This window comes from Rhipicephalus microplus, chromosome X, assembly GCF_043290135.1.
Source record: "Rhipicephalus microplus isolate Deutch F79 chromosome X, USDA_Rmic, whole genome shotgun sequence".
NCBI lineage: Eukaryota > Metazoa > Arthropoda > Arachnida > Ixodida > Ixodidae > Rhipicephalus > Rhipicephalus microplus.
Genome location: NC_134710.1, coordinates 303669926 through 303690657, shown reverse-complemented (window position 1 = coordinate 303690657; position 20732 = coordinate 303669926). Strand labels below are relative to the sequence as shown.

Below are 20732 nucleotides of genomic sequence, written 5' to 3'. Positions count from 1 at the left end.
ATTGACTGGTCTTATATAGAATTCGCGACAGCATCTGTATACGGAATAACGGATAACAGGAGCGTCCTTGCATGAAAAAAAAAAGTGAAATGAGCTTTAGTGTGTACTTTGCAGCTCGTGCGCACGGAGTGTGTTCGTGCACGTTCGTTGCGCTTTTGCAAGTGTTACCTGTCTTTCGCAGCGCCATATAACGCAAGCCGTCCGCAGGGTGCGAATCATTCGGCCAAGGCTGAGGTCGCTCCAGCTGCACTGTTGTTTTCCCGTCGCAGGAGAGACGCGTTGAACGGCGTGCGCACAAAGCCTCGCGTCACGTACACGCGCCCACAGAGCTGCCGGCGTGCTTTCCACGAGGAGCCACCGCACGGAGCGCCGCGCACAAAGCGCGCACAATAAGCGGAAGCTCTCTACAGGTGCCTCGATTGGCGACAGCTTCTCTTCCGGAGTGTGTGGCAGCGCGCTGATGGAAACGAACGAGCCCTCGTAGGGGAAACAAACTAGAAATAACCGCGCGTGCCCGCAACTCTTCTTTCTGCCGCCTCCTTCTTTTTCACCTGGGCGCTTTATTTTATATTCCTTTGTCGAGTTGTTGCCATTCGCATCTACCCGGTTTTTCGGGGCTTGTCTTTTCGCGTTAACTTTTGCGTCGCCGGGGGATGCATGCGAGGGGTTTCTGCCGGAGCTCGCACGTCAGCCGATCCCACGGTGTCTCGTCGTCGACGACGGGAGAGGCCCGCGCGGGCGGGAACCAGCAGCGTCGCTGTCCGCTCCCGGGGACGTAAATTTGTCACCGGGCGGCCATCCGTCAAAGCTGGGCTGCGCGGCGTTGGCGGCGGCGGACGGAAACGGCCCCCGGCGTACGTAACTTACGCGCCGCGACTCCCCCGAGAAGGGTTAACAGCCGCCGAGTCTTACGCTCTTTGAGGGTATAATGAGGACGCCCCGGCCCTGCTGACAGCGACGCACGCTGCCAGGTTCCTGTAGCTGCTTCTTTCGTTTGTTTGCTCGCGGGGGCCTGTTTGTTTTATTTGCGGCGCGACCGACCGAATACCTGCGCGCAGTTTTCCCGTAATGCTATTCAGCGCGCGCACCCGCCAACGCATACCGCGCAAGGTGAGACGAGATGCCCGCTGGACCTGTGGCGAGCTGCAAGTCGAGGTTGATCTCGCGCATGGGCGCGCTAAGAGTTCATGAATCAGTCAGCTGTCTTCCAGAAGCAAGCCGCGAAGCAGGCAACGCCTTTGCACATATATGCTTCAGATGGTGTGGCAGTGATGTAGGGCACTGTTCGAGGTTTAAAAGTGTGGCAGCTTGGGCTAGTTGGTATGACATTATGACGATAGTTATAGCGCGAGAACAGAACCGTGACACACAGACCGAGTCCTTCGTGTCCTTCTTGTCTCTGTGTCGTCGTTCTGTTCTCGCGTTATATCTATCGTCGAGGTTTAAGTTGCATTTTGGCCGTCAATAATCCATCGTGTTGGCTTAAACGTGTCACCAGAGTCCTTCAATTTTGAAGGACTCTGGTGTCACTCAAGTTTCAATTTGCATCTCCGACTGAGGCAACCGCATTTGGACGGAGATGGGAGGCGAAACACATTTTGTCTGCCGGTCTTGAAAGCATCTAAGACCTCACATTGTCCCCAACAAGCCCGAATGCTCTTTCTCGGCACATCTAATTACCTCAATATTCGGATGTCACTTATTAACGAGCATCGAATGACTCAGCATTTTAAGAGCTGGGCTCTTTAGGCCCCTTCATGAAAATTTACTCGGAAAATAAACGAGGGGACGAGCCTATTAATTGCAGCGTGGCGACTACACGAAAATAAGAGCGCAACAAAGCAAATTTGTTGGTTGAGCTATCAATTTCCAGTGCGATACTAATGTGAAATTTTTTCCTCATTTTTTTACCTAACGTTCAATTCTTCCATCACGAGGCAGCGATTAAAAAAGTATGCAAATTGCGCGATACCGTTCATCTCGCATCAACAGCCGAAATGTGTACGTGCAAGGAGGCTGAAGCTTTGTTATCGCACACGCAGTCCACCTGTAATCGTGGCTAGAATTGGTGAAACTCGTCACGTAGAAGCGCATGAGGTCCCTTCAAGTTTCAGGCCTGAGCCCGGAAGAGCCGAAAAGCTGAGTGCGCGCATGCCAGCACTCAAAAGCTTCTACGCCTCTTCCCTTTGACTGCGCTGGTGGGATGAACAATTGTGAACAACCTTGTCTGCTCTTGAATGGCTTTTGGCGCGTATGCAACATTTCTTTTCTCATTTCGTGGGGCCCACCTCCTCCGCTGTCTCCTTCAAGTCGTTCGTTCAGCGACTTCGCGTTGCGTCGTTTTCGGGTGTTTTTTAAGCAGGGCACCACCGTTTTTGCAGTGAACGCGTCAGGGAAAAAAAAAAAAACTTTGAGCGCCTACGCGTGTACGTGTACGCTCTAGGACGGCGTATGGGCTCATTCACGTAATGGCCTTTAATGGAGTAGGCCTGCACCCCTCCCTGTTTCCGTCGTACTCGGTGCGAGCAGCTACCTGGCTCCCATTTTGATTCACTTTAATACCGTCCCCTCAGAAGGCTGGACGGAAGGGGGGGTGGGGTGGGGGGGTGGGGGGGTGGAGGACATCTCCCAGCGCTTGTTGAAGAACGGAAGCGGAGAACGCTGGGAGTGTTGTGTAGTATATGTATACAGGTACACACACGCACAGGCAGCGGCCTACGAACGCCCCGAAAAGAACAATCGGCGGGGAAAATTCGTCTCTGCCGAGCCTCCGCTGCTGTTTCTTCTTAGTTTTTTTCTCTCTCTCTCTTACCCGTTCCCCGTGATTCGCTTCCTGCGCCGCGGGCTCTGTTCTTGGTCGTTCTGTCTTCCTCGACGCCCATTACGAAGCCCTGCCGTTCTCGCCGCTCAAGTGGGCATCGCTGCTGTTGCTGCACCAGCTGTGCGCTGCCTCCTTTTCCGTACACCCTCGCCAATTTCGGGGCGCTCGAGATAAGGCTGTCGTCGCTTGGCCCCTGGCTCTGCCAGGTTGAAGGACCTGGGCGGCCCCCATGTGGACCACGCGCTCCGTGTTTGTTCCCCGCCCATCTCGCGGTTCGCACGGCGACGGCTATGCTGATGGACCGATTCCTGCGCGCGGCCGTTGGTGTAGCCACGAATCTTCGGCGTGCCCGTAACCACGTGGTGGAAATAAAGGCCCGTCAAGACCGACGACTTCGGACGCTTTCCGAAGCGGACATGTTTGATGTGCTGTTTGCCGACCGCAGCGCCGACACGTACTACGTTCGCCTATACGAAGGAGATACGGGATTTGGGTCGCATCCGACATTGGTGCTGAAGGAACGGACTCATCTGCGGACGCTCCGAGCGTATTGGCACTGTCCTCGGGAGTTGTTGAAGAGCGCCAGCTATAGAATGTTTTGCAGGGTCCGTGCCTGTCAGTGTTGCGATGACAACCAGTCTGCTCGGTTTTGAGCACAGCCACCGGAAACAACTTGTGTGGCGTCTATTGCTCATGAGCGACAGAAAATCATGGCTTCTGCCATAACAAAGACAAATAAATAGACGCAACTATTGTGCGCGTCCGGTTATTTCAATGAATATTAAAAATGCCGTGCACATTCCCACTATAACACAGTAGCAACTGCACTGAGTGTATGTATGGTAAAACAGAAAATCAAATGTAGTCATTGGAAACAAAAGAATTCCTGCGGCCACTTATTCTCGGACGGGAAAGCACAGACGATATTGCACACACCTGCCATGTGTGAAACTCAATAAATTTAACTTGTGAATGAACCGTTACACAAAATAAAATATTTCTTAAATTTATGACCGTCGGCATAAGCAATCAGGTAGGCAAACTAAAGACGGTGTCGCTAATATGCACCAATAAAGGTCGAGGGTTGGGCTTGTGGAGCCAACAGTCAGAGTCTCGTGGTCTGGTATGAATGAAAGCCTATACTGTTCGCAGGTTCGCATAAACGCTGGAAAACGTACACATATCAAACCTAAAAAAATGTATAAAGTTTCTTTACGGTACTTTTGTTTTGCTACAGAAGCTTTTATTTCATTTCTTTTTTTTATTTATTACAAGAACAACAAATACGTTGTTTACAAATATGTGTTTACAAAACTTGCTATTGTTTGAAGTAGAAGACTGACTATTGCTTTGTGAGAGCTGCTATTGGAGTAAACTAAAAGGTAAATGAAGGGCACAACCCCGTGTTCATGTCGAAACGACGTTCTGATTGTCAGAAACGTTGTTCGTATTGGTTATTTATCATAGGGTTTCTTTGACGAGTACGCGGATACTTCTGATTTTCACAAGCGTCAGAATGCTGGTGCCATGACAGGGATAGAACCGGCGACTTCGAACTCAGCACCGCAACGGCATAACCACTGAGACCGTGGTAGTTAAAGCGAATGGCGAAAGATTTCTCTTTCTCCCTCCCCCCACCTATTCTATACCTCGACCGCCATGAACAAAATACCACGCGGACGGCATAGTAAAAGCTGAAGGGCATGCAAAAAAGATCAGTAATGGGGGCCAACTCGGCTTCGCCACAGTCCGTCGTTAAGTGGAGTCGAGGAAGATAGGAGGGAGTAGTCGACCGCGTTAAAGGAGTGGCAAGGTCGTATACTAGCACACCCCACGGCAACTGACAAATCGACGTAAGGTGGTCATTACTCTATGATGCCTCCGAAGTTCCCTGTATCAGTACGCACGTGCACACAACTAAGATCCTTCACCACCAGGTTAAACTGGCCGCTTAGTTTTCCGACTGCGCGCCTTCGATTCCACGGGATGCCGTACCCAATACCAACATCGTATGCTGGCGGCGTTCTCCGCGACCGAGAAGTCCCTGACGAATCGCATTTCCGCATTGTATCCACGACGCACCCAAGCAGTGCGCGTCGCTCAAGATCACGATCGCGACGCCCGCATCGTTGTTTCGCGGACGTTTGTGTGTATACACCCAAAATGTTCTCGCCCCTTAAGCACACGTGTGGCTCCGCCCCCCGGCAGCCGCCATCTCCTTTGTAGCAGCCGACTGATCATCCGCGTGTATATATACCGTACACGGGTGCTTTCGAAGAGACGTCAGGTGGCGTGACAGTGCACGCGCAGCACGCGGTGAAAGAGCCGGGTGCCAGCGTTTGGCGCACCCTAGTATTTGGCGAGCTCCTCTCTGGAGGAGACCCGCAGCCCCTGCACGGCGACACGCCGGTGCCTTCCTCCGTTGCTTTTCGTCCCCGGAAGGGTAGACCCGGGTTTCTTTCTGAAAAAACGACGGTGGGGAAGGCATATTAAAACACCGTGTCTTCTAGGCCCCCTCTCGTCCCGCACGGCCGGCAGCCGACGCAACACGTGGGCAAGACGAGCTGCCGGGCGGCGCACGGCCATTCCCCTATCAAAATAAACTTTCTCACGCACTGTCAGGAGTGTGACGCGCTGCCCGATTGCAGGCCTCAAGGAGTAAAAGGTTCGCGCGGGGAATCAAGCGAGCGCCCCTTACTTTCAATCGGCCTTTATCCCCGGGCTTCCGCCGCCCCGCTCAGGGCCAGCCGGAACACCTGTTGTTATAGCGGCGGCGAGGAGGCAGCACGCCACACTCTAATAGAGGCCCTGGCTGCTGCCGCTGCACGGTGGACGCCACCCGATGTCGCTGACCCTCAGGCGTCTTGGGCTTTGGGGGCGCTACGGGCCGGGTATAGCCCTCCCTTCGGCGAAACGAAATCGCCGCTACGATTTTTGCGCCTGTCATCCCGGTGGGACCCGGCATTTAACGGCCGCGGTGGAGAAACGACGTCCTGCTTCCACGTGGTATACTGCTGCGTTCTCTCTTTGATCGGCGAAAGGTGAGTCGGCTCGCCGTGCGTATGCGGTCTCGGGACAGTTGTACGCTCGCAGATTGACCTCCCCTCTCCTTCGTTTCATCCTCACCACGAAGAAGAAGAGTGGTGGGAGGACCGGGGTATGGTATAGTGGTGGGTCCACTCTTTGAGAGACAGCTAGCGGGCTGTCTCTCCTCTGGCGGACCGAGTTTCGCACTCGTTTCAACTGAGGTGTGTACCGAGTGCTATATATCTTAAGGCGGCGGAAGCCAAAGCGCAGCGGAAGCCGTTTGATATTAAACTTGAATCACGCCTGGGCCAAGCATGCAAAACCACTTCTCGCTCCGCCATGTGTACAAGACTTTAGGAAAAAGAAAATAATAGATGTTTTTTTGTCTTGTGGATCGTTTACTGCCACATATGTATCTCTCTTTTGCACGTTAACCCTTAGTCGGATAGTCTCGCCTAACGAATCTCTGAGAAGAGTATAATGATCGCCAAGAGAAAGTTTACGCGCGTTTTCAAATATAGTTATATATATAGCAAGTTAGGACACACGAAATAGAGCAACATGTGTTGTCTTGCTTGTATGGTTTTCTTTGAGTGAATACGTTTTTTTTTTCGTGGGGGGGGGGGGGGTTATACCAAGACCACGTAATGACACAGACTCGCGCATGTTTGTTTTCACAGCATCCCTTCTTTGATGTTTAAGTTCCTTATACGCTTTTCTTATGGTGAATGTAGTACAGCACACCATGGCATTATACAAGAGAAGCCCATCAATAGTACAGTATGACCGAAATTGCGTGCAATTACGGAGAAAAAAATATTTTTAGTTTGAAAGCAGATCACAGCGGTGAGGACAGCATATACCGTATGTAAAAAGGAAAATTCGAGAACTAGAACCATTCATCTTGCGTCGTGTTTTATTCTTTTTGGTTTCCTTCCCTCAGTGACTTCTTTCTACGATGTCCAAACCTACTAAGTCATATTCACATCTTGAATGCTGGCTGTTGATTGATCACCTCTGCTAGCCCAGAACATTTTTTGTGGCGCGTGCTCTTACGAACAGATTTGCCGCAACAAATGCGCTGGGAACACTGCAGCTCAGACCGCTTATTTATGGGCGGTTCTGTTCATTTTCACAACTCGTCTTTACGCCCATCCTCATCGGCCCGCACAACACCGCACCCGGGAACGGCCACTCGGCTTATTGAAGGATACTAAATGAGGATGAGCATAGTAAAATACAGCCTCCTACAGTTATTCAAACTAGTTATGTTCGCACTGCATAATTCGTATTCGCTGATGCATGTGGGAAGATGCCTGCATCCACGGGCATGGACGTATGGGACAACTGCGCCCTTCTTGCTCGGACCCATTCTTCTGCAGTTTTACAGTTTGTTCGTCAAGTTTTTCAGACCTTCCAGCGTGGAAAACAGCACATGCGTGTTGTCTCTGAAAAAAAAAAAGTTAACTGCATCCACCCCTTTACTTTGTTCTTCGCTGTCGAAGGCTACAACCTTTCTCAGTTTCCTTTAACAGCAGGGACGCTGTGAGTTCAAGTACGACGTCGTTCGCGCAAACGCGCGCAGCGCTGTACTCTCAACGAGCTGATGTCTCGAAGACAGAGGCCATAAAAGTGCGACCTCACACACACACACACACACACACACACACACACACACACACACACACACACACACACACACACACACACACACACACACACACACACACACACACACACACACACACACACACACACACACACACACACACACACGCACGCACGCACGCACGCACGCACGCACGCACGCACGCACGCACGCACGCACGCACGCACGCACGCACGCACGCACACACACACACACACACACACACACACACACACACACACACACACACACACACACACACACACAGGCACTGAGTAGAAGAGGGAGAAAAAAGAACGACGTGGCCAAGGCAAGGATCAGGGGAATATCGGCCTCTGCTTCTTTGAGCCAGCATAGTTCTCAAATCTTACCTGTTCTTTCTCCTGGAGCGCCCTGTCTATATTGCCCTCTACTTCTTTTTTGTCCTTCGCATAAGAGTCGGCGTACGTTTCTTTGTGCTAACACAGCGGCACCAATCGATGTGGACGACTTTCCGGAAGTATCAACGAAAAGCATTCAAGTGGCACGGTATTCAGGTCAGGGAGATCCATGGACAACCACGTTCCCCCCCCCCCCTCGCCGGAGGCAGCGGACAATACCCGAACCCGATGAACCGATCGCCCTTAGCGTCAAGCCACATATACCTGGTTTCGTATATGTTAACCTCGAGGGCCGTGGAAAGTCGCGCAGTGGCTCTTGACACGAGCACTCCGGTCGTCTGAGCATTGAAGGAACAGCTTTGTGTTTTTTTTGTTATATACGATCGAAGTTGTCGTGCGAACGCGATATGTACCGTACTGTTGAAAAGAAGGGGCGACCGAACTTGGTTCGTGGACTACTATAGCGTCGCGTACTAAGCGACACGACTGAAGCTTTATATTGCCCACTTGAACGAGGGAAAGACTCGCTTTCAGACTGCAATATATGTTCATGCATCAGCACAGCTCCATCATGACTACTGTAGGCGAAGCAACATGCATTGAACTGTTCACACAGAGAGAGAAACAGAGAGATAGGCGAAGGTAAAGGCAGGAAGGTTAGCCAATCACGTTGTATGAAAACAAAATTGCCTTGGACTCCTTTTTGTTCTTTTTTTCATTCTGGAGGAAACGTATGCAAAGTACAAGAGGAGAGATATATGGACCCGCTGTCGTATTGTGTTGCGGTGTTTCCTGTTAACTACACAGACTACGGAAGGAAGTGCTCGTTGAGACCACGTCCCGAAGACCACCTTTGCGTATACGCAAAACGAACCGGGTCTTGTCTTCCACGAGAGGCGCAACTATAAGCTAACAACAATAACATAAAAAAAGGATACAGCGTGACGACGTCAAGAGGATTCGCTTAGAGACGAAATGATGTTGAGTTTTGCTGAAAAAAAAACAGGAAGAAAGAAAAAAGAGAGGCAGATACACACACACGGCGTTACGGTTAGCGAGCGTGAAAACGGTCGGTTCTAGCCCACTGCGCAATGTGGCATGCTTGGCAGCGGCGGCGGCCGCGTGTACTACAAAGATGCGCTGCTGTCCAACCGTGCGTGAATCCCCACGGCCGGAGCTCCGTTTGGTTGACGGAGGCCGCCGACGTCGCCTTGCCAGGGTGCCTCCTTCACCGCCGCGTATCTATACACGCCGCGTTGCAGTGTGTGTATATATACACGAGGCCGCATATACTGGGCTGCACAGTTGTGCCAAACGGGTTCGCGGGGGCTCATTTTCTTCGTTTCGGACACGCCTCCAGTGGCCGCGGAGGCCGCATTTCGATGTATAGGAGTCACACACACACACACAGAGAGAGAGAGAAAGGAAGAGAAGAAAAACCAATAAAATTATACAGCACGTACGAGAAGTAGTATATGAGGCAAGACCCCTAGGTAAGGTTTATCATACAACGCTGAACTCTTCATTATAACACGCATTGACTGAACAACATACTTCCCTGCCTGACTGTTACACTATATAGATATATATGTAGGAGCAACTTGAATTACGTCCGGTGTGGATGACTTGAGGCAGCGTGAAGGAACGAGAACGGGAACAATAAGAAAAAAATGTCAAAGCGTTGGTAGTTTTGTCTTGTACACATTCTCGTCTGGTTAGTGGTTTAATTTGATCAACCCGTTATTTTTCTCCTCGCGTGCAAGTTTTCGATTGTAGTAATGAGTCAAGGGCCCATGTAAAGTTTGCCTAATTTTCTCTATGAAAGTACTGAACGACGTGATGCGTGAGTTTTCTTTCTTCAGAATTCACTTAGATTAAAATGTCTTGAATAAGTTGGTGGTTGGAGAGAGAGAGAGAGAGAGAGAGAGAGAGAGAGAGAGAGAGAGAGAGATCAAATACAAAAGAGGCATGGGAGGTCCAGTATAGACTGTCCCGTTCGCTATATACCCTACGCTTGGAGAAGGAAAGAAAGGGGTAATAAGTGAGAGAGAATTCGAAGGTACCAATGAAGCATACTCCGTTACAGTCACTGACGGAACATGGCTTTTTATATAACAAGCAAACCATCCTATTGGTATATCATGGTATAACATGGTATATCAGAGCTCATGCCAGCATGACAACCTCTTCAAAAAAGTTCACAGCTCTTTTTTTTGGCCCCCCCTCCCCCCCCCCCCCCCCCTAGAATACCTACATAATCGAAAAGTAAAAAATTGACAGACGAAGGGGTATGCCAATTACGTTCACGCCTTTCGTGGTTTATTCGGAATATATCGCAATATTTGGGCGTCCACTTGATGGGCTCCGAAATTCATTCCAGGTTTTGGGTCGTTTTCCTATAACATTTACCCGTTTTTCATAGATGAGAATGTAAGGTGAACAATGCAAAGCGGGCTGAGCATGCATATGTCTTCGACTGTATAGCTGCAGGCGACCATGCATCCAAGGCCGGATTAGTAGACACTTGATCATCCCTATGCTAATGCTTGGGCACAAGTGTTGCAGTCATGATTGTATATAAAAAGAGGACTTGCGAATTCGAACACGAACACGGAATACATGGCTTCTTTTTTTTTTTAAGCAAGCTGTACGTGAAAGCATTGGTAAGCTCGTTGGTGTAAGCGAGCCCTCCGATTGCATCACGTAAATTGCTCATTTGCATTTTGTTGTACTCTTTGCCATTAGTATTTAAAAAAAAATTCGTTTACACGTATACTATACAGTGGAGCATTCGTAAGAGATTTGATCCGATATTAACACCGCTTACGATAAAAAAGGCAACAACGCTGCTGTATTTTTCTTCTTCTTTTGATGTTCTTTCCATGTGTACGAAAGCTCAGTCTTTCAATCTTGAGCGAAGTACGGCCAGGGAAAAAACACGCACCCAGGGTGACGCTAAAGAGGAGCACTCAATCAAACGGGGCTAGTAGATTAGGCCTTCCAAGCCCTGCCTGCAATTTCGCCTTGCCGTATCATCGCTTGTTGGCTTTAAGAATAAAAGAACCCCCCCCCCCCCCCCCGTAGTTATTGTGAGAACCGCTTCGCCATGGACGCCACTAGTCATTTTTTTTTTCGATAAGTTTGCTTAATAATACCGCTAGCGCGCAGGACAAATGCACGATTAACGTATGCAGACTACAGTCGATAGAGATTACTTTTGTTTTTCGTTGCCATTTTACTTCATTCCTCCACTGCGTCCCTCGTAATCATATGGTTTTGGGACGTTAAACCCCAACAATTAGTGTTACATGCCTCCTCTGGCGCCATTGTCGCTAGGAACAACCTCTTACTTGACCCCCACGAATAAGAAATATATAGAATCAGAATAACAGAAGCCTCCGACCCCTCCGCCCCTGTCCCCATTTCTGTCATTCTAAAACAGTTAAGAAAGAACACAACTGCAGTTTATGTTGCAGTGTATTTATTAATGCCTCGCAATACGTTCCGGTTGTTAAGTAGCCTCGGCCAGGTACTGTCGTAATATGGCTCACTAAGCTTCAGGCCACCATAAAGGCTGCTTATAAAACTAACGGCAGTGTAACCTATATATACCACTCTATAGCTTAGCTCAGTGCATGTGTCTCATAAGTGTCTCTTTAAGGGTAGTCCATCAGTGGCGAACTCTCGTAAGTTGGCCAGCAACCACTCACACCAATAGGCAACAGCTTGGTGGCGACCAATCCAGAAATTAAATCAAACGCGATATAATCACGCAGCTTTCACCCCGATGTCCACAAGCTTGAAGGTGAGCGTGTGGTATCATATACACGGCGTACACCCATGGGACACTCACTCTTTTTCTTGGGCTCGTGGTCCTGGACCTGGGAGGCTTGCACGTGCTGCGGCTGCTGTTGCTGTTGCAAGTCCATGATGGCGCCCAGCTGCGTAGAGCCATAGACGTCTTCGTGCGGCGGCAGCGGCTGCAAAGGCCCCGCCGCGTACGACACCACTTGTGCCGTCGGATCGGCTGGGTAGAGCATGTCCGCGTCGCGGAACTCCAGGCCGCCCTCCTGCAGCAGCTTCAGTTTCACGTCGTTGTAGTTGCTCGGAGAGGACCTGCGTGGTGAAGCAAAAGCACGCCGTGTTAGTGTCCACATCATTGTCCCAATGGAGTCCTCTGCCGAAAGTAGGCCTGTCGCCCATGCTACACTTCTTTGTGCTAGTCAAAGGAGGCCTGCCACCCATGCTACACCCATGCCGGTCTTTCTCCCATCTTCGCACTAAATCATACAGGCGTGTCTGTATATGGCTTACCCCACTACTGAGTGCAGTCACTCTTGTCTTACTCATCCCTGTATCGCTCATTATACGCGACATTCTTAACGATAAGGTGGAGCACCTCCTCTTTCGGCTATTGTGGTGTTGTGTGAGAGGAAACAGTGACCTTGCTGCCTCGGCACTGCATTTTTTGTGGTGTCACGTCCAAAGAGTAATATGGCGGTGCCCAGGAAAGCGTTGCTAAAAAGGTACATTGTGAAGAGGTCCGAATAGCATGATTCCTGTCAATCACTAATAAACCATCCAATTTACGCACCACGGGGCCTGTGAAAGGCCACATCACTCTCAAAATGTGACCACCTATTTGCATGCCCCCATCCTTGGCCTCGTTAGTCTTATGTCTATATTTTTTCCAACTGTCTTAGTAGTTATGCTCCAAGCTTTAGCACCATGGTTTAGTACTTGTATTATAAATCGATCATGCAGAAGCAATGTAATGGTCTCGCACCCGATCGAAACCTTTCACGATCTTTCACGTATATACAACCCAATTTCGGGTGCTTTCAGGGGATGCATGTGAACAACGCACGAAAGGGGGAGGGGGGTCATGTCCTGAGTGAATTCTGCGCTCTCATTTTGCTTGCCACTCGCTTCGACGATCTGCTTCAAAGCCCATATTGTCGATGGTGGCACAAGAAGGCACGCATACACATACTATTTTACCAAACAGCTTCAAACAAACGCATGACGCTCAGTAAAGTGCACTTAAGGACCGTATGCGTATCTGGTATGGAAGAATGAGGGAACGTACAGCGATTGTTTTGCTTGGACCAAAAATCACAGTTATTAATCGTTGACTGAATATGAAGTATTTGATTTAGTGTGTGTGAGGTGTATGTGTGTGCCCTTCCATCTGTATTTGTGCTGGTCAATTTAGCTTAATCATGAACCAACTCGTCCAAGCAGCAGTTCTGGCGAAATTGGTTTTAGATTGTATTGCGTCAAGTGACTCTGGTTGGTAGCACCATACTGAAAATTCCATAAAGAAACTGCACTTACTGCAGGTCGATGATACTTTCATTGCGCTTATGTTATACCAGTGAAAGCGTATACAGGTATGTGTATAATAAACCGAATTTGCTTCTACGCATATTCGGTCCGGCGCGGCCCCAAGGGCTCGTATTCTTCGTCCATTCACAAAGTGACGGCGGATAATGCATTTCAGCCGGAAGCATTATCACAGTAGTACCCCCCTCCCCATTTTTTTAACGCCATGAACTAGGCCTTCCAAAATCAAGTCTACTTCAAATCGAGAATGTCTACAGCCTCGCAGGCTCTGCACAGCATGTGAAGATGAAATCTGTCGTGACCAGGGAAAAGAAATGCGAAAACGTAAATCGGTGAGAGAGGACTTCCTTTCAAGAAGAGAGAGGAGAGGCCCTTTTCTTCTCGAAATCGCAAAGATCTCTCTGAATTGTGCGATGGCGGCGTTCCGGTGCCTTTTCGCGGCTGATTCGTTCACCAGAGGCGCTCAAATAGGTGAAAATTGCGTTTTCCGTAGTACCGTCGCGTTGGCACTGGCGCATCACATGCGGAAACACCTGGCGAACGCCCGACTGAAGAAAAGCACCCAAAGCAACTTTCGGCGGGGGAGTGGGGGCACACCATGGCGGCGGCGAAAATGTTCGCCAGAATCCGTGCAAGGGTCACGCATTGCACTCCAATTCGGTATGTGCTCTGCGCTACTCTTCGATCCTTTCTTTCCATTGAATGGGCGAAGAAGCGGGAGAAATCTCGAGCACCGTGGACCTTTCCTCCTTCCCGCCAATATCTGTCTACTTTCTTCAGGCCGCATGCGCTCATCGTAACAGATCTCCGGCATCGTGACAGTGGGAAGCGCCGCGCCACTTCAAAAGACTCAAAAATGGCGTTCGTGATCTGCTTAGTCGCTGCAGCCAACGTGGCGGGCGCGCATTCCACGGTTCGCCAGAAGCCGGTTCGCCAGTCTCCGGTTCGAAATGCCTGCTCCCGAGCGAAATTGAAACTTTTACTCCGGCGGGCTACAGCAACGGCGTCTGAAAACACGCCGCCGCCACGCCTATAGCTTTTTTTCATTTTTCTTTCTTTCATCTCCTCCTCTTTCGCAGAGTTACCCACAATCGGTGTGTACTTGTAGTCGAGCTGTTTCCTAAAGCATCGGCCAAACAGCTACGTCGAAGAGGCGCGGGGATCCGCGGGCTGGCCAGACTGCGCGCAGGCTTCCGGAGGTGAAGGGAAATCACGGGAGGGAGGAGAGCCAGTCTTATGCTTCTTGCTGCTCCTTTCTTAATTTCTTTCTCCCTTTTTCTCATCCGTCGCGGCTACCAGCTATAGGGTGAAGGTGGCTCGTGCGGGCGCCGATAATGACGGCTGGACGTGGTACCTTTAGGTCGCTGTCAATGCGGCACGCCTTGCGGCGAAGTCCCTTGTTGGGGAGGCGCGCGCGGTTTTGAGTGGTTCACGGCGGCGGTGAAAAGTTGAATCAATCTAGTAGTGGAAATGGGACCCTCGATATCCCCTCCCCCCCCCCCCCCCCCCGTAAGATCCTGTTCGATTCATGCCAGCTCCCATTCAAATTCTATAAAGAGGCGCGCTTCGCACTCCCAGTAATACGCCTCTCGGAATGTGCTGACAGTTCCGGAAGCGTACAGTCCACTTAGCACCGATCGAAGGAGGCTGAAAAAAGGCGGGTCGGCCACTCGCCGCGACGGCGCCGACAGGGATTTCGCAATGCTTGAAAAAACGCGAAGAGTTTGAAAAAGAAGTTTAAACGCAGACATTTTGCGTGACCCACACAGACTCTTTTTTTTTTGTTTTTTAACGGTCACCGCCAATGAAGCAGTAGGTTAGCTCTATAGCTGAAAGGAGGAGGACGAGGAACAGAAATAAATAAGGCTACGTTGATTCCGCCTTGTGACGGCATGCATATAGTAAACTGAGCGGATGATTTTATTTACCGGCGAAAAGTTTTCGTCGCCGTTGAACCTATGCATAAAATCATTGTACTAACTATAAGTTTCAATGTTTTTCGTTATGTTAACCTTCTTTAATTCTCGCTGCACCATAATTCAGCGTTGCAGAGAAGCCCACTATTTATTAAGAGCGACGCGCAAAGATTTGAAGCAAGGGTGTGAGACCAAATATCCATATATATGAAAAGACAGCTGTATACTGTGTAAACATATACAGTAATTACAAATTGGAATGCAAAATTGCTTTTTTTGTATATATATATGGTATATCAGCTGCTATGAGCCAATTGCTGGTGATGTCGCTTCAAATCTGTCCGCTTAAAGTAACGTTGGCCCTTACGTAAACCTTCGAGTTCGATTTACGCTGATATGCCATCAACTGTAGACGCTGGAAACAAAAGGACGTGGAGTACTTAAGCTTTCAATTTTCGCGCTTCGATCTGTGAAAACTTCGCTCGAGAGTATCGCAGAGCGGATTTCGTGACATCCGTACAGCGAAGCTTTTTTTTTTTTTACCTGGCTCATTTAGTAGTCCGGTCTCGCATGTTAAACGAATGGGACAGGGGCGTGTGCCGCAGCGCCACCCAAGCTTGCTCAGTGTGAACTGGAGACGTCGTTGTGCAACTTCTCTGAATTCTGTCGCGGCCATGGAGTACATCAAAACTCCACAAGCACCCGTACCCGATTAACTCCACACACACACACACACACACACACACACACACACACACACACACACACACACACACACACACACACACACACACACACACACACACACACACACACACACACACACACACACACACAGAGAGAGAGAGAGAGATAGAGAGAGAGAGAGAGAGAGAGAGAGAGAGAGAGAGAGAGAGAGAGAGAGAGAGAGGGGTTATCCGTGTCTCGGAAGCATACGCGCTGCAGACCTCCGTAGGGTATACGACAAACCGCGCGTGTTACTCAGGCGACGCGACGACATCGCCATCAGCGCGATGCGCCTCGCGCGAGCCTCCATGGAGGGCGCGACTGCTGCGTGCATTTGTTGGTCGCGCCATGAGCGCTGCAGAGACGGTGGTAACGTCAGACGTGATGTGCATTATCCTTCGCGACGTTCTCTTCTTTTATTTCTTTTTTTTTTTTGCGGGTCAGGTTGCCGCAATTCCGCGAGGTGCGGCTTGTCTAGGCCGTTTATTCCTCGTTGTACTTTATTTGTTATTTACTGTGCTCGCCTTATTCCTCCACTAGCTTTTTTTTTTTCCCGCCTTCTTTCGTTCTCCGTGTTCCCCATTTTGCGTTCTTTTTTTTTTTTTTCGCATGCTGTTCTTTCTGCCCGTTTTTCTCCCGTACGGATCGAGGTGGAAAAATGGCATGCACGGCGCACTTCCTCGTTTGCTGGTGGAGTCCCCTCGCACGAGGCAACATGATTACCATGAGGCCACGTGGCACCGAGTGGCCCCGACAAATCTCTGCGGGTTGTGCGCGCTCGTCGGCTAACACGGGGTGTGGATGGCCCTGATTGCAACCCCCCCCCCCCCCCACTCTCCAAAAGGGAACAAAAAAGAAAAAAAAGAAAAAAAGGACATGAGCCAGTGCGGTAACGGTGTCGTATTTGCTGTGCATCTCCAGGGTAAAAAAAAAAAGAACGAACGAAGCAAGGAAGTAAAGGAAAAAAGGTCAGCTGATGTAGTCCTTGATTAGTTAACGCTGCGGAACAGTGCTAACTCTGTCGCTGGAATTCGGGCTTTTTGTAAGTAACCCAGTGCTTGCACATGTTTCTTGGGCAGCAACCGACATATCAGTCGGCTCCGAAGCATTCGCGATGCGCATTGATAGTTGATGCGGACCATGTTCGGTCCGGTACCGCAGATATTTACTGTAGGCGTTGAAAAGTGAAGCAGTGTATTTGTATAGTATATAGGAAACAACCCCCTCTCGGCAAAATGTTGAATGACGCTATATTCGATATGAGAGCGATCTGGTGCTGTTTTTTGAAGGTGGTGAAGAACATCAGCCTTGTTTGAAAGCGATGATCCGGCTTTTTTTTTTTTTAACTATAAGTGGCGCCCATCTATAGAAGTAGTTCTCAGTTTGCTAGTTAACTTAGCAACGAAGCCAGAGTAGCGAAATCTAGTGAAAACTTTTTGAAAGCACGGCGAAGTACTGTGTGCGGCACACGTTTCCTTCAATCCTCGACTTCTCAAAGTGGAACTTCGCCATGTGTGTGTGTGTTTTCTGGCGCCCGCTGTCAACGTTTGTATTTATCACCACGACAAACTAGTGCCGCCAAAGGCGGCGCTCTCCCTTTTCTCTTCGTTCGACGTCACTTTTCGATCAAGCGTGCCGCGTCTCGTTCGCGGCCAGCTGTCCTCGGCCTCGCATCGGACCGGGCGCCGCGAAGAGCGCGATCCGTATGTCACACACGCCAACTGGCCTTGACCACCTTGTGCAACGGAGACTGCGCCTCATCACCCCGCGCCAACCAGCGCGGCCTTCGCGGCCCGAAATGAATGCGCCGATAAAACGCGGCCCGTAAGCACCACCCGGCCGCCCACCAGGCCGCCGACGTTGCTACCGGACGCAGCGAAGAACGGCGAGGCGTTGCCGCGCGAAAAGCAGCCGGCGACGAGGGCTGTCACCGGGGCGCGCTTTGTCGGCGCGGAGTGGCCGCTCGTTACACAACGCCGATGGAGCCCGCCCCGCGTGCTTACAGCGCCGTCGTCCCGCTGCGCCGGGGGCCGCTAAAGGTGGAAGCGAAAACTTTTCAACGCGCTCGTCGTACCCGGCGCGAAAGCACGGAAGAGTGGGAACATAGCCTCCTAGATTTTTCTGCCTGCCGGATTATCGGCGGTCACTTGGAAAGCGGCCGTCGTCGGAACTATGGTGGTGGCGTCACCTAAGTAGGGGTGTCTTCAAATAAATTTTTACGTTTTGGGGGCTTATATGCAACAAAAATAACGTAAAGAAGTTTTAAAAAGGCGTGAAAGTAATTATAGTTAACCCTACGTAAATTACGCTGTCATTCAGCAAGCGACGCCTTCGATACAATCTTTAGCCTCTGAAATTAGTGGCAAACACCACAATTGCCGATCTCAAAGGCCAAGTACAAAGACCCTCACCCCTACGTAGGTAGCGCCGCCATAGATGACGGGCGTTTCGCGCTGATCCGGCAGGCAAGGGAAATCTAGGAGGCTATGGTGGGAAGCTTTAACGCAGTGGGCATGATGAACCTGGCGTGTATGCCAGCAGCGTGCTTGCCCCACCGTCAACGCGATTATTGAAGTGCACACTGCAGATCCATTCCCCTCACTCGATTCTCGAACTTCATCTGAAAAAAAAAAAAAAAAAAAAACGCTGAGGCACGCGTACTCCAGGATGAAAGTGTAACTTAACTGTATTTCTTCTGCATATTCTCCCCACCCAGATGTGTTATAATCGAATAACGGCTTGAAACAACATATGATGACACAGATACTCTACTAATATTATATCCCTCGTCCAACGATAGCATTCTGTACTGTGCTTGTATGTTTGGCGCACTGAAACAGTTCTCTTGAACCAAACTCATTACTTCAATACGTTTATCTGTCGTATACTTTAGAGCACCACCATACGTGCTGGAAGAATATACAGGGGCTATTGCGTCGAACAAATGACAGTGTCCTCACTCACATTTACTCCTACTTGTCGCCGGTATGGCGAAATCGGACAAAACTACAAATGGAATGAAAAAAGAAAAAAAAAACCGCCTCGCCGGCTTTTCCAACCCACTGCCAAGACCACGCGGCAGCCCCTCCGAGTGACGAGTAGCACAGAGGATGCTTGCGCAAAGAAGGGAGAGCGCATCAACGAATTCATCGCGCGCTGCTCGAAACAAAGGGGCACGCCACGCCGGTGGCACAAAGGGTGGTCGGTGCCTGACATGACTTTGAAACTAAAGGGACGGCCGCGTCGCCGGACGAAGAAGGGGGGTCGATGGGGAGGAAGCCCGCCTCCCCTTGACCCTCGTCGTTGCCGCAGCTTTTCCTGTCCTTTGATCTGGACGAACAAAGCACGATCGCGGATGCAGGGGGGAGGGGGGGGGGGTAGACGAGGGAGGGAGGCTAGAAATACGCGCGTGAGCTTTTGCTTGTCGGCCCGGGCCGGCGACGACGTCCAGCCTTGGCGGTCACCGGGGAGTTCATTGTGCGGCGGCGATTTTCCAATTGGAGTGGCCCCGCCACCGTGATTCAGCTGCGGTGCTGCCAAGCGCGAGCCGGCGCCGATGCATCTCGCCCTCCTCTTCCCTCCGCGGCGGTGTGTTTGTTTTTCCCGAGCTTCGCGCGCTGCTCGGCAGACGGCGCGAAAAAGGTTGCTGTCGGTTTAATTGGGGGTCAACCAGCGGACAGGAGGACGTCGAGGTAGCGAACTCATCCCCCGCCTTCACCGTTTGGACGGTAGTCATTCATTTTATTTCTCTGCGTAAGTAACGACGGTGCCACTCCCTGTCCGCTCGCTCTATCTCTCTTTTCATTGCTTCCGCGCGCCCGTGCGTTATGATTTGTGCTTCGTCGCAGCGGAAGGCAGCAGAATGGTACAAAAAACAACCGCAAAAAACTGACGACTTGGCGTGCATACAAAGCACACCGCTGTGCACATATTTCTCGGCTACACAAACATGCACATGCGTGAGCTTGTCCGTATGCACGTATGCAGTGCGAATCACGAAATCGTGGATTACCTCAGACGTGAGGGTCAATAGCTGCGCTAATGGCCATCTTGCCATGTTTGAATAGCGGGTTATGCATTACTCGGCTTCATTTACGTCATAAACAGCTGACACTCACGTAAAGGTGTTGAAAGTTAGTTTTTTTTTCTTTTGTATTTACAACAAGATAGCATATATTTAACATCCATGTATACTCTTGGCACACCATTGCACCCATGTTAATGTTGTGCGTGTGGTTAGTGATCTTTCTCTCTCCCTTTCAGTCTCTTCTGACCACTTTATCCTTTTGCCCCAGTGCAGGCTAGCAGATCGGAAGTGCGCCTGGTTAACTTCTCGGCGGCACTTCCTTCTTTCTCCGTCTTATAACGTCACCGTGGTGTCCCCGTTATTCCTAGGGGATGAGGACACAGGTGGAGATTTCGGATAATCTACTGAACGTGGATTTAAAAAAAATGTATCTCTCTCTCTGAAAGGTGTTTGCGGAGAGGAGGGCAAAAGCTTTGTATCTTATGATCACTGTAAATGAGGCCTCGCGCTGTTCAGTGATGCTTACAGGCATATATATATATATATATATATATATATATATATATATATATATATATATATATATATATATATATATATATATATAGGAGAATAAAAGGAGTTTGACTCACAAGTGAAAAGATTTTTTACTTGACGTTTCGACCGTGGGCCCGGCCTTCGTCAGGCAAGCGCGCTTCTATTACTATTAAGGCAAGCGCGCTTCAACGGGAAATCTAAGCGAGAATTTATAGCGTTACAGCCTCTCTGTGCATCCCAACATTCTTGCTCGTTTCACCTTTGCTAAGCCTGCTTAGAAGAGACAGTTGTTTCCAAGTAAAAA

General features: G+C 50.0%; 1 protein-coding gene and 1 long non-coding RNA gene across 5 annotated transcripts in view; one reads left to right on the top strand and one right to left on the bottom strand.

Moving 5' to 3' along the window:
* The window catches only part of LOC142776212 (uncharacterized), a 185471-nt gene that overhangs the window by 79102 nt on the left and 85637 nt on the right, over window positions 1-20732 (top strand). The gene's annotated exons all lie outside the window — the stretch shown is intronic.
* sv (paired box protein shaven) overlaps window positions 1-20732 on the bottom strand; it is a 223364-nt gene that overhangs the window by 166679 nt on the left and 35953 nt on the right. For all 4 annotated transcript variants that reach the window (XM_075879448.1, XM_075879452.1, XM_075879450.1 and 1 more), the window contains exon 2: window positions 11730-11992. In XM_075879448.1, coding sequence (XP_075735563.1) covers window positions 11730-11992 — 263 coding nt within the window. The remainder of the gene's footprint in view (window positions 1-11729; window positions 11993-20732) is intronic.